Genomic DNA, 13,727 nt, shown 5'->3' with positions numbered 1-13,727 from the left:
TTGTAGGTATACGTAAAGTGAGGCACCCAGGAGAAAACTGTGCTATGTTAAATATACAGCAATGAAGTTTGAACTGACAGCCTTCACTTAAGGCTAAGATGTCAATGTGGCTCTGAAAATGTTAGCTTAGTAGTGGTCAAAAAGCAATGTTACAGAAAGAGTGGAAGACAGAAGAGAACTTCTTACCATGCAGAGGTGTGAATTGAAGTAATAACTGGAAAAGTGGGGGGGGAATTGCCACTGAGATCAGTGGGATAGAGCAACATCTCTGCTCCTGAAAGAACCTGAACTGCAGATTGAGGCCATGAAATAGTTGTAGGAAAAGCACCAGTGTGTGCTGCCTTGTCCTTATATTCTGCATTTTTAAGACCCCATTCACCATGAAGTAGGCACCAGGCAGGTTTGCAGTCTTAATTCTTTTTGACATTGAGCTTTTCAGACGATGCACTGGAGAGGCAGAAAACACCACAGAGTAGCTGTGTGGATCCAAGGTCAGGCCTTTCTGCAGACACTGATAGTTTTTTAATAGGATTTGTCAGACAGTAACCTTCTAATATGTGGGCTTCAAATACTGGAATACTTGTTTGTATCTTTCAAGTCACATGGCACCTACTGCCATGTTTCAATTTGAGTCTTCATTTTGGGAGGATTTATTCATGGTAGGTCAGTTGCCAGAAACCTAGTTTTGGATTTGCCTTTAAGAAAAAAAAGGCATCTTGAAGTGGAGTTGGCTCTAGTTTTAGCTGAGATGACAAGACATGGCAGTCTGTAAAAGGAAAACTCCTCCCTGTGTGTAACGTGCTGCCAGTCCGTAAAAAAAGGTAAATGTACTAGGTCACATGGCAGATATTGGTAGATCATACTGAGTTCTCAGCTGGCACTTGGAGCTCAGAACTGTGGTATTTAATTCCCTTAGTATGCAAAACTTTCCTTGATGATTTCTTCTGTTCTTTGACTCTCCTTATTCAGAAGTAGTAACTCTACATGCATGATTTAAAGTTGGGTCGGTTTGGTTCCACTTGAATCGTGTAGTGGCATACGTGCCCCCATTTTCCACATGTAGCGAAATGCACGTAGGCTTGATTCCATGTATTCTGTATGTTCACTTCGTACGCATGGGCATGGCTTAGAGGTGTGCCTGGAGGGAAGGCAGATGAACAATGACTTAAGTTTTTTGAGTCTGTAAAATAGTAAAACTATTGTCCTTCCTAAATGGGATTTAAAATCTGTTAATAAAAATGCCACATAGGAGGAGGAGGATTAATTCTATAAGGAAGGTGTGAGGGCTGAGATTTGATGGTGAAACTTCTTGGGGAGGCTGTAGCATTGAAGACAGCCTGATAAAAGGCATTACTTGATATTGAAAGTGTTTTTTGTTTCAATTTTTTCCCTTTCTGAGAAAATTAACCTAAAAAATATGTAGTGATTCAAGTGTGTGCATGTAGAATACTCCTTTAAAAGAAAGTATGTTATATGATTGTAAGCCTTCACTTAGCATTCAGCATTGCTTAATGTGTAATCCGACATCTAAAGGGAAGATATTTAGTGACAATCATTTACCATCAATCTGAGAGGATCCTCATTCTGTAAACCCATTGTATGCTCTCCTGTTGCTACTAAGTTGAATTATTTTTTGCTTATGTTTCTGTGTCAACCAATGCTGAATTTTTAAAGCCAGTGAGAGTTGCTCACTTTTTTGAGGAATTTTATCAGTGGAAGATAAACAGATATTTTCCTGACTTATTAAACCTATTTCGGTTTGTGTTTATTTTGTGGTTTTTTGCTTTTTTCAGTGTAGAGAACTCTACAAACAGTGCAGATGCATCTAGCAACAAGTTTGTTTTTGGACAGAACATGAGTGAGCGAGTCCTAGTGAGTATCCACTGCGTGTGAAATGTTGTAATGTTGAGTAGTTTGCCATACAGGCGCTCAGTGGGGAATTTTGAGAACCTTCGGTTATACTTGTCACTGGAGCAGTTTCAGTGGTTTTCCTTGTAGGTAACTTATTTTGAGTGCAGTGTTGGGGTTTCATCATGACCTATTGTCTGCATCAGCAGCGCTTTACAGGATTTCCCTGCCAAGCTCTACCAGTGCAAGGAGATCGAGTGCCTTCTCTGCAGTGCGTGTGGTTTTCAAGCCCGAGCACTTGGTGGCACAGCTTCTTTCTTTAAATGCCTTCTTCAGTAGAAGTATTTGGGGGTGATGTAGGTTTGCTGTCTTCACAGTTGAGAAAAGTTCAGTGATGGGATTTCAAGTCTAGTAGTAAGGCAGCCACCTCAGTGCTGAGCTGTGATTCAGGAAATTGTTTATTGTGTACCAGCCCAAGGTGTGACTTGTAGTGCCTCACTGTTTCCTACTGTTACTTTCATTGCTGTGCTGGTATAAAAGGGAAACACTTAATGCTCTGCATTTGTACCTGTCTAACCCCTGAGCAAGAGTTCAGTCAATTATACTTTTGAGTTGAACTGTAGCTGAAATTGGTTTGTTTTGTTGAACAGAACTTCAAAATCAGTGTTTCAATTCAGGGGAAAAATTATTTGAACTGGTTTTCAGGTCATGCTCTATTCAATTCCTTGGCCAGGGTGGTAGGGTAACTTTTACTGTGAAAGCATGTCATCTCTTGGATTCTTCTGTAGCGGTATGGTTTATAAACACTAGGGCTTTCCTCAGTAATTGATCACTAGTCTTGTGCTGCAGAATTAGTGTATGCTTTCTCTCTTCTCGTTACTGCCTCTTCTTTTTGTGATAGAGTCCACCAAAATCAAATGAAGGTAGTACAGAGAGTAATAAGGAGAATGCTGCTACAGAGTCTGGGTCTGAATCATCTTCTCAGGAAGCCACACCAGAGAAAGGTGAAAACCAAAATATTTCAGGAATGCTAGTTAATCCTTGTTTAAATGATAAGTTTTCATCATCCTGTTACTTTATGAAAACTTAACTTTTCTATGTTGCCTTTACTGTCTCCTGTAACCAAAGGTACAGGCTGGGGGTGGGAGGTGACATGCTGGATGCTACAGATTCTCGTGTCCATTTGTCTTAATATTAAACATTTACAGGCTGCACTGTCTTTTTTTTATGGTCATTCTGTGGTACTGGGAGTATCTTCAGCATAATGAATGTAGAGGGAATTAACAGAGCAGGTACCTGGACCTACTGAGTGTGGAAGAAATGTGGCAAACTTAACAGTTCTGTTAAACTTCCGGTGTCTGAATGTCAGAGTCAAATGTGCATTGTATTGCGTGGGTGCTCCAAATGTATTGCTTGAATCAAGAACCATTTGCTGGAATCTGGACTTCTGTGTGTCTTCAGATTGGCAAGTGTTTCTGGAAATTTTGGGAGCTATGGATTTTCTCCAGCAAACTGTTTGCACGCCAAAATAAAAAAGGAAAATTAATCATGCTGTGGATGTGGTGGCACAGCATCGGTACTGCAGGAGCACCTAAAGATGCATAGGTGTCCACGTGTTGTAAAGGCTTTGAAATAATGAATGCAGGGACAAGTGTTGTCAGTAGCTTACCTCTTCTGTCCCTTCTGTCTTCTTGTGCCTTTAAGACAAGTCCTAGAAGGGCAGCATTAATGTCTGTTTTAAACTTCAGTCCTGTTTCTAATGTTCTGTTGATGTTCATCTTTGTTCTTTATTTCTGTAAATTGAGCGACCACACTTGTGAGACCAGTATAAGTCTTCCATAATTATATGCTAATCATCCTCAAGCTTTCAAAATGTTGTTCAGCTAATAATATTTCAGAGTCGCTGGCGGAGTCTGCAGCAGCCTATACTAAAGCAACAGCAAGGAAGTGTTTGTTAGCGAAGGTCGAAGTGATTACTGGAGAGGAAGCAGAAAGTAATGTGTTGCAGGTAAGAAACGGATGGAGTGAAGGAGCTTTGAGTTTTCGGGGATGCATTTGGGTGTCCACTGAATGCACACCACCCGATTCCCTACAACTCTCTCTGCTGTACTTTCTTGTGTTAAAATGCAAATTTGGGTATTTATTATCAGATCCTTACTTTGTTGTTTCTTCATTTCCTCTTTCTGAACAAATTTTAGTGTTTGGGCCATCCAGACAAATCCTAAGCATGCTTTCCTGAATCAATGACATAAAAGCTTCTGTGTCCTACAAAACAACTGTTTGAAGAGAAGTTAAAAACTTTTCGTTCATTTAAGTTGTTTAACTGTACTACTGAAGATTTTTTTTTTAAAACTCAGAATGGAGCATTATAGCGGCAATTCTGTTTCTTACGTAGCAGAAACCATAAAACAGTGCTCAGGAATTTGTCTTGAGGTACTTAATTCAATTTAGTGATCTCTTGGAAGGACATTCAGTCATGACTTAGAATTCTGATAGTGATTTACTTAACACTGTAGTTATTCAGTAACTTAAATAGGCTTATTAACTTCAGTATGTCCTTAAAAATGCACAGGGTTTTCATGTAACACTAAGTTATAAAATATAAATATATAAAAAATATTTTTTTCCTCCTCTCTGTCCTCCAATTATGTTTTTTTCTTGATCTTTTAAGTTTCTCAGCACCTAAATTGCATTATTTTTTTTAAGGTTAGCTTTTTGCTCTTACAGAATAGTTTGGTCTAGTCTAACACCAAACAGATGCATTGTATCAGTAACTAATACATATTAGTTACACTTATCCTACAGAATAATAATTTATAATGTTTGTCTTCTCAGACTTCTTTTTACCAGACATGAATGGTCTTTAAATGGTTGGTCTGGTTCTTCTCTGTTTCTGTATAATTCAGAAACTCCTGGATGCTTCAAGATGCTGAAGAGATGAGAGTCCTGTTTCTTAGAAAACTTAAGAAAACCACAACTTTTAGCAATTGTATACTTAATAGAGGGCTGACTTGCATGAATATGCTGTAGCTTAACAGGCCTCTCATCTAACCTCTGTTCTCTTTTTTCCTGGGAAATTTAATGCATTGACATCCTGAACAGGACTTGTACAGTTGGAACTGTTACTGTTCCAGAAATGAAGTGTATCGAGCTAGGTGTTCTGTGGTGGAGAAAATGAGACCCAGAATGAAAATGGAAATGCTATCCACCTAAAGCATGAACATATGTGGGGAACTTGAGGGGTGACAGGTTGAAGTATGAAGCCTCAGTAGTGACAGTGAAGATGGGTTCGAGAGGAGGATATAGAGGTGTTTGGCAGGGCAAGAAAAAGGGAGCTTTTATGGGCAGCAGGAACAGTCCTACCATTAGAAAGTACAAAAAGTGCACTTCAGAGTGATGAACCAGGAAGGCAGGAAAAATACCTCTTGTTAATTCATAAGTTTGTGTGGGTCAGTCTTCATGAATTGATAATGAAATGACATGTTTTTTCTTCCTTAATACAGGAAGAATTTTGCTTTGCTTTCATTGTGCTGAGTTTTCCCAGCAACAAATACCACCTTCAGTGGTGCAAAGTGCACCTAAATCTTTCAAAAGAATTGACTGGGTTGAGACTATAGATGAGTCTTACCCAGTCTCTTATCACAGTAAGTTTCCTTGGTGAAAGTTTGTACCTTATCTGAAAATTGTTCTGGTTTGATCTTGGACACATGTATTCTTTAAGAATATACAGCTTCTGTTAATAAAAAGTATGAAACCAGACAGCATATTTTGAGGAATTTATTGCCAAAGCGAGGACAACTACTTTGGTTTCCACAGCTATAAACAGTTTCAAATTCCAATATGAAATCTGATTTTTTTCTAAACCAGCTGTATGTGACTAAATATGAAATATATTATTTCAATCAACCTCTATGCTATGGAGAGATTTTCTGTTACAGATTCAGTGCAAGCTGTTTGTATTTGATAAAAACTCTCAGTCGTGGGTGGAAAGAGGTCGAGGACTTCTGAGACTCAATGATATGGCCTCAGCAGACGATGGAACATTACAGTCTCGGCTGGGTAAGAGGAACTAGGGGGAAGGAGGTACTGGGTGAAAGGCAGTGCTGTTCATGGGATGCTTCCATGGCACGCAGCAGCATCCACATTCTGTTGTCTTAGCTACGGCAACTCACAAGCAGTTTAGATGTTTCTCTTGCTTTAATATATGACCTATTCCTCTAAAGAACGTATGTTTTATACCCTTCTATTGTAGCAAATGTTCCAGTTACTGTTCTCCCCATAAAAGCAAGCTGTATTTAGGGACTAGAAAATTGTTTGTTCTTCAGGTCTGGGCTCTTTGCTTTTTGGGATGGGGTGCTTGTGTCAGGGGAAGTCTTTGTTCATATGTGCACAGTTCAGGCTTGCGGGAATGTGCATTAACCTTAGATTGTCAGTTCAGATCCAACTGAGATCTGCAAGACTTTGCACTAAATATCTTTAGCTAATGACTGATAATATCTAATAGCTTACATTTTTCTGATCAGCAGTTGTGACAAGATTCCTGTTTTAAGGGCTTTCCCTTGATACTCATTTTATAAAGAATTAAACATTAAACAGTCAAGATGTGTTTTTATTGTGTGAATTAAAGCTTCCTATTGTGTCTTTTCCCACCTAATTGATCTTGTATGTTGGTTTTAGTGATGAGGACTCAGGGGAGTCTTAGGTTAATCTTAAATACCAAGCTCTGGGCTCAGATGCAGATCGATAAAGCCAGTGAGAAGAGTATCCGGATCACTGCCATGGATACAGAGGACCAGGGAGTTAAAGTTTTTCTTATATCAGTGAGTACTGGTTCATTGTTTACCTGAACTACAACTGAAGCAAGCATCAATTTTAGAAGGAAAACGTAATGTTCCCATTCTTCTTTGCCTCCTACCTCCATAGTACCACCCCTTCCCCAAAGATGGGGCTTGGCAGACTTGGCGTGTCTGAAAAGCCTTACTGGTTGTGAAGAAATTCCACATAAAAGGCCACTCTAGGAAGCCAGATTGTCCAAAGCATTGTCCATGGAGTCATGGGATCTGTTCCACACCTACTGAGGTTATAACTGTAGTGTAAGATTAATGCAAATAAATTTTTTTTGCTATCAAGGGAAAAAGGCATTTCATAGATCTGTTAGCTTAAACCAAGTGAGACTGCCTGAACTTGTAGCATGGGAAAGCTGTCATTGTCTGTCTGCAGTGTGGTGGGTGTATAGGTGCTGAGTGGAAGTGAAACACTAAGTATCTGTCAGGAACACTGTGTTAGTAGTTAGGGGTAACATATTTTAACTTTGATTTAATAGAGTATTCTAAGCAGTAGCAGGACAGTGAAAGTGGCTTCTGTGCTTGCTAAATGCGGAAACAGCAATTGCAGAATTACTAAAACACTTGGGAGATCATGATAAAGTCAGCAAGAAAGGTAGTTCTCTAATGTCTTCTAAGACCACTTGCAGATTTAGAGAGGTCTGAGCATATGCATGTGACTTACACTGATTCTGCACAAGGAGTTGCTAAAGCATTACATATTCATATGAATCAGAAATTGAGAACAGCAACAAATGGTCAGCTTCCCCTGTGACCTTAGGTTGTAGGACTGGGATCTGGAGTCCCAGAGTGGAACTTAATGATACTGAATAGCCGCTGGTGAACAAAAAGCAGTGAAATGAATGGATAACTTCTCAGCATTTTTCTAGATTTGAAAAGTTTGAGTTAAAATCAATAGTGAATAACCTGATGACAGATTAGTATTGATAAAAAGTCTTTTGTGTGGAATAATTTATTCACTGCAGCTCGTTGCAGGGGAATTTTGCAGATAAAGAGGTGGCAGATTTAAGTGACAGATGGGGAGGATGGAAACAATTTTTTTATGAAAGAATCTGAGAAATGGGATTGTTACCTTACAGTCAACTTGAGGTAATGGTAATAGTAGGTAATATGAGAATGTATTTGACATAGTGAAGACAGTGTCATAGTACTGAATGGGAGTACCTGTTTAAATGTCTATTAAATGCTTAGTTTGGTAGGCCTGTAAATTGATTCTTTTGAAGGCATGAAGTGGCCATTGACCTTTAAGAGTAAAAAATATATTCTTGGACAGGTTGTCATAAATGCTTCTTCCTGAAATAGCTGACCAGTATAAAAGAGTGTATTTAAAAAAAAAAAGGATTAATCACCCACCAAATTGCATGTCCATTCAGTTTTCTCATTAGATCTTATGCACTTATGTCAGTGCATCATGAAACTATGAAGTTACTTGATTACAATTAACTAATATGTGAAGTTCAATGATTGACAAATCTGGAAAAAAACCTCTGCAAGATAAACGTTTTATGGATCTTTGTGGCATAAGCTTTTGGGGGGTGTCAGGAAAGCTGTGTGACTCCTGGGTGAAGAAGGTTATATAAAATGAGCTAGTACTGTTTTTGTTAGCCAGAGAAAGTTGATGCTGAGCGGAGAGGAATATACTCTCACCATCACAGTTTAGTATATCTAGCATCTTGCTTTGTAGACCACAGCTTGTTCTGACCTAGTTAGAAAAGCCCTATATGAGAAAACTGAGAAGTAAAGTTGGGATGACTGGCCTGTATTATGTGAGCAGTGTTTTATTGTTATAATTTCTTGCACCTTTTTCTTGTTTCTGACTATTAAAAAAATTGTAGGCAAGCTCTAAAGATACAGGGCAGTTGTATGCTGCATTACACCATCGGATCTTGGCCTTGAGGAGTAGAGTGGAACAAGAGCAAGAAGTCAAGAATGTAGCACCTGAGCCAGAGGTAACGCAATCAAACGAGGAAGATAGTGATGATGATGTCATTGTACCTTCAGGATCAGTTGGAAGTGGTAAGCAAGGAAGACAATGGAGTTTCCTGGTTTTTGTACATTTTTCTGTCGTTCTTTAAGGCAGACTGTCTTTGTGCTGTAATTGTGTTGTAGATGTACTATAACAAGATGCACCTCTCCTGTGATGAAAAGCTGAGAGAATTGGGCTTGTTCAGCCTGGAGAAGAGAAGGCTCTGGGGAGACCTTATTGCAGCCTTCATAGTGCCTGAAAGGGCTACAAGGAAGCTGGGGGGGACTTTTTACAAAGGACTGTAGTGACAGGACAAGGGGTAACGGGTTTAAATTGAAAGTGGGGAGGTGGAGATTGGATATCAGGAAGAAATCCTTCCCAGAGAGGGTGGGGAGGCACTGGAACAGGTTGCCCAGAGAAGCTGTGGATGCCCCATCCCTGGAAGTGTCCAAGGCCAGACTGGATGGGGCTTGGAGCAACCTGGTTTAGTGGAAGGGGTCCCTGCCCATGGAAGGGGGGGTGGAACTGGATGGGCTTTAAGGTTCCTTCCAACCCAAACCATTCTATGATTCTACTTCTGGCCTGTTTCTGCTCACAGGTGTTGGTAGAATAAGACTTATCACATGAATTGCTTTTATGAATGCAACTTTCTTGCTAGTTCTCTGAACTGGTAAAAAGGTTCCTGTACTACTTGCTTCTGAGTTAATGTCACAGTTCAGCAGAGGTTGTGTGTGCTTCAGTTAGCTCTAGCTTTGTTTACTGGATTTTTAAGGGGTGGCTGTGAGGTTCATTTTTAGATTCAACATGGCAAAGACTTGCACTTAAAACCTGTGATGTCTGTCTTGGGCTATTTTCAGTAGGCAGGATCCAGACTGACTCTTGAGTAGAGCACTGTTTGGAAAGCAGGTGGCTTACAAAGGGGCATGGAAAGAGTGTAATCTCGGTGTACACAAGGAGGACGTAACTAGTCTTCAGTTTGAGGAAGGCTTTCTTCTGTACTCCGCATATGGGGGTCAGTTGTGCTTTGCTTTCCTATGGCTTAGAACATCCCGCCTTTGACAGACCAGTACTCCATCCTGATTCACTGCAGGGAGGAAGACAGAAGGAATGAATATGAACACAAGCAGTGGGTGAAAAGGCTGGAAACTGAGCTTTTAGGCTCTGGGATGCTACTGGGGTCCTGGAACCAGATTAGTCAAGAACATATGATACTGCAGGGGACAGAACTTAATGTGGAGAAGGACAGTGTTAGGGAGGGGGAACTCTACAGTTCTCATCTGTCACTGAAATCCTAAAGCTGAGACTTCTGTAGGCTTCTCAGGTAGGGTCTCTTATTGTAAGGCAAGAAACAAAAGATATTTCTTTTGACAAACAACCACTTTCTTTCTTTCAGGTCCTAACGATGAAGGTGATGGGCAGAATGTTGGCAGCACATAGCAAATGTGAGCCGATCTGCTTGCAAGGCTGCTATGAACACCATCTTGCAGGCATCTCTGGATACCCCAGGCCAGCTGTTATTTTCAGGCAGTGTTGAAGGCTCCAGGACTTAAGAACTGTGCATCTTTGTTCTGTTTGTTTGGTTTTTTGGTCTGGATCAGTAGATTCCACACAAAAAAAGCAGACTTGGAAACTACCTGAATGTGGTTTGGGACGTGAAAGCTCATCATATTGATGAGCCAAAAAAAAAAAACCCCAACAAAAAAACACAAAACAAAAAAGAAAAAAACAAAACCAAACATTTCCCCTCATCCTTGTAATTGAAGTGGCACATTACAGCTTGTCACAGCTTTTCATTGGGACCTTTTGACTGTTTCTTCAGTAGTTCATGTCTTGCAGGCCTCAGAGATAGAACTTTCCGACACGGTTCCAACTCGAGTTTTTCTTTCCTAACCCCTGCTTCCCTTGAGTTGCTGCCACCTGCAGGAAAACCGTGTCCTCACCAGTTCCTACACTCACTGACTGCCCTTTTGGGTTTATTCTCCTTTTTTTTGGACTGCAGCTGGGGCAGGTTATGTTTTTACCTTTTAATCCCAACATAGGTTGTGGACACCATTGTTCCCTGTCTAGTGGGTTTGTAAACAGAGAAACAAAACATTGTGGCTCACCAGAAAAGCTTTTTTAATGCGGTAATAAGAGACTTTAAAGTCCCCGGGATGTTTTGCTAATTATTTTTCTTCCCATTTCATTATTATTTGGGGATTTATATTGTGGTGATACTTTTTTATTTTAGTTTTTCAATAAGATGCTCTTGTGTGTTGAAAAAAGTGAAACTATTGTTTTGTACTGTTCTTTTCTGTTACTATTTAAGGGAGAGCTAAGCCACTATATATAATAGATGTTGCATACAGTTTTTCTTAGAAAATTATATGTTTCTGTGGCTACAGTAAAGTGTAGGAGGCATTACAGGTTACACCTTCAGAAAAGTTGATAAGGAAACAGCTACTAGCCCTTGGAAGAATGAAATAGGCTCATGTAATGAGCTCTGTCAGCCATTAAAATAAATCTGTATAATAAAGCAGCTCTGATTTAATGGCTTGATTCAACAAGCCATTTAAGCACTTGCCTGACTTAACTAAACGTGAATAATCTTCCTGAAGTCAACGCAACTATTCATGCTTAAAGTTTGAGTACATTTTTAAATATCTTGCTGAATTAACAGCCTTAAATAGAAAACTAACTTCTAACTCTTCCTGTCCCTGTATATTTCCTGAAGATTTGCAGCATGAAGAACAAGGTAAAACTGCCAGCTTTGAATAGTTTGGGCTGAAGGATATTGTATTCTGTTCCACCGAAATAAAAGCAAGAATGTGTTTTCCTGTGTGTAATTCTGAAGTACTCCTACTGTAACCATAACTCACTTTTTTCTTTGGATATTTTTTAATCATTTGGGCCTTTTGTGCAAAAGTTGAGATTTATTTTGTTGTTAAAGCATATGGTATGTTCTTGTCCAGCAAAGCTGGAATTTGGTAGTCACTAAGAACAGCGACCAGGTCACTTTCCTTATAAATTCCCCAAACTGTTCTATTTCCTTTATGAATAGTTTACTGATAGATAATTTCTCACTTGCTTGCTTTTTCCTGTATGCTAAGCAGACCTAAAATGCACCACTTAAAAAAAATTAAAGGGGAAGAAGCATTTGATGTAGCATGAATTGAAAATTGAAACCCAGGTTGTAGCACAAAACCAACTTTGAAATTATTCAAATAGCAAAACAGTCCTTATTGCCTCTATTTTACTGAAACACTTGTCTTTAGTGGGAGTCGAGCACATGTTTAATTTCACCTGTTCTCTGTTGTTAGCCATTGTTGGAGACTTAAGCTGTGGGAGCAACGGGGTGATTTGCTTTTCCTGACAGCCTGTTGAAGGAGCATCTTGGATTAATTACTCTTCTGGGGAGTGAAGGGGGCTAGTGATCAGCTGTGCTGCCGCATTTGTGATTTCTCTGGGTTGTCTGCTCATGCCTTTTTGCATTTTTGGTTTATTTTCTCCTTAGAGTTACTGGGGTTTATAACCATGTGCAAACCTGTTGATGCAGCCCTTCTTGTGCAGCTCACTAACAGAAGCATGGCATGTTTCCTAATACCCACTCACCCAATTGTTTCTGCATCACAGGGTCTGGGCAACTTCTGTATTTCCAAATAAGGGATCTTGGATCTGTTTATACCGAGATACTCCGATTTTAAACCCATCTTTTCAAACAGCCTTGCAGCATAAAGCTGCTTGATGTCAGCATAAAGAAAATAATGTGTCTTGATCAGCAGGGCCTGTTGTGGGGAAACAGGTGTTAATTCCTGGCCCCATACTCCATGGTGTCTATGAAGAGCCTCACCTTGGGGTGCTTTACCTAAAGTTAAATTTTGATGGTGCATGAAGATTCAAAAAAATGGAATAGGCATGCGTGCTTGGATGGGGTTTGTGATGTTATAGAGTAACTTGCAGCATTCTGAAAAAATGGGAAATTATTTACTGGGACAAGTTTTATTTCAGCGGGAAGCCTTGCATATATGTTTATCATGAAGAGGGAAGTATTAGTGTGAACCACTAACAGAACTGGCCACAGAGTGAGTTCAGGCCCTGCCCAACAAGATGTGTTAGGCCAAAGCAAAACTCTTATTTCACTCTCTGCTTTAAGCCTTAGTAAACTAGTGACAGGTAAAACCAGATAATGCCCATGTGTTTGGAAAGATTTATGCAAGACGGTCGTACCAGAATGTGTGTGGGAGCTACTAACACTATTCTCAGGAAACAAAACACCTCAAGCCCTGTGTTGTATTTCCTGTGCTGGGCAATGGCTGTTAGTAGGGAGGTTGATGGTGACCAGGTTTGCTGCCTTACAGCCACCTTCTCCTTGCACCACCCTCCTGCTGTGTCTTTGCTCTTAGGTCTGTTGTCAACTTGTGGGTGGTGTTAGCACTTCCTGTGTGTCTTGTTCTGACTGATGCAGGCACAGCCCTTTAAACTTTTCAGGGGGAAAAAAAAAGATAATGTAGAACCTAATAATAAAATTGAGCACATCTGATGGGGAAAATGTTACTTCTGGTTTTAGTGATACCACCATTCTTGTAAAACTTTTATCCATAAAACTAGAAGTATGATTGCATCCACAGCAAATACAAACATTAAGGTAAGGAAGTGTCATCTTTCTGTAGTCCAGCTCCCAGTGTGTGATGTGCTACTTCACAGAAGACAGGGCAGAGAAAGATTTTAATAAACTAGTCCTCAGCAGCCCTCCACTGAAACCAGGCTGGGCAGATGTCCAAATTGTGGGGAGCCTGCAGGAGCGCAAAACCCCAACTTTTAATGACTTTCCCCCTGTTCCCAGTCACTGAGGTGTCAGTTCCATTGCTTAGGTATTGCTGCCATTAAATGACTGTTCCTGTTGCATCCTGTTCTGCAGTTCAACTGGCTTCTTGTTCTCCCAGTGAGTGTAGAAAATGGTTTATTTCCTTTCTAGAAACATGTTACATATTTGAAAATTTACCATGTTCCCCATAATCTTCTTTAGTTTTAGGAATTCCAGTTATGATAATTGCCATAATTTGTCATGCAAGATTTCATTAAACTGACTT

The 13,727-nt window shown here is 39.9% G+C and overlaps 1 protein-coding gene across 1 annotated transcript; it reads left to right on the top strand.

The window, feature by feature from the left end:
* Nucleotides 1-1,793: 1,793 nt before the first annotated feature.
* RANBP3 (RAN binding protein 3) lies at nucleotides 1,794-10,334 on the top strand (the record flags this gene model as incomplete). Its single annotated transcript, XM_010150476.1, has 7 exons — nucleotides 1,794-1,872; nucleotides 2,750-2,852; nucleotides 3,732-3,856; nucleotides 5,787-5,907; nucleotides 6,526-6,668; nucleotides 8,528-8,708; nucleotides 10,052-10,334. Coding segments are annotated over 7 exons (796 nt in total), but the record flags the coding sequence as incomplete, so codon positions are not given.
* Nucleotides 10,335-13,727: the final 3,393 nt, after the last annotated feature.

This window comes from Eurypyga helias, unplaced genomic scaffold, assembly GCF_000690775.1.
Source record: "Eurypyga helias isolate BGI_N326 unplaced genomic scaffold, ASM69077v1 scaffold5534, whole genome shotgun sequence".
Classification (NCBI taxonomy): Eukaryota; Metazoa; Chordata; class Aves; order Eurypygiformes; family Eurypygidae; genus Eurypyga; species Eurypyga helias.
The sequence above is the reverse complement of the archived record's forward strand: the minus strand, read 5'-3'. Positions and strand labels throughout refer to the sequence as shown.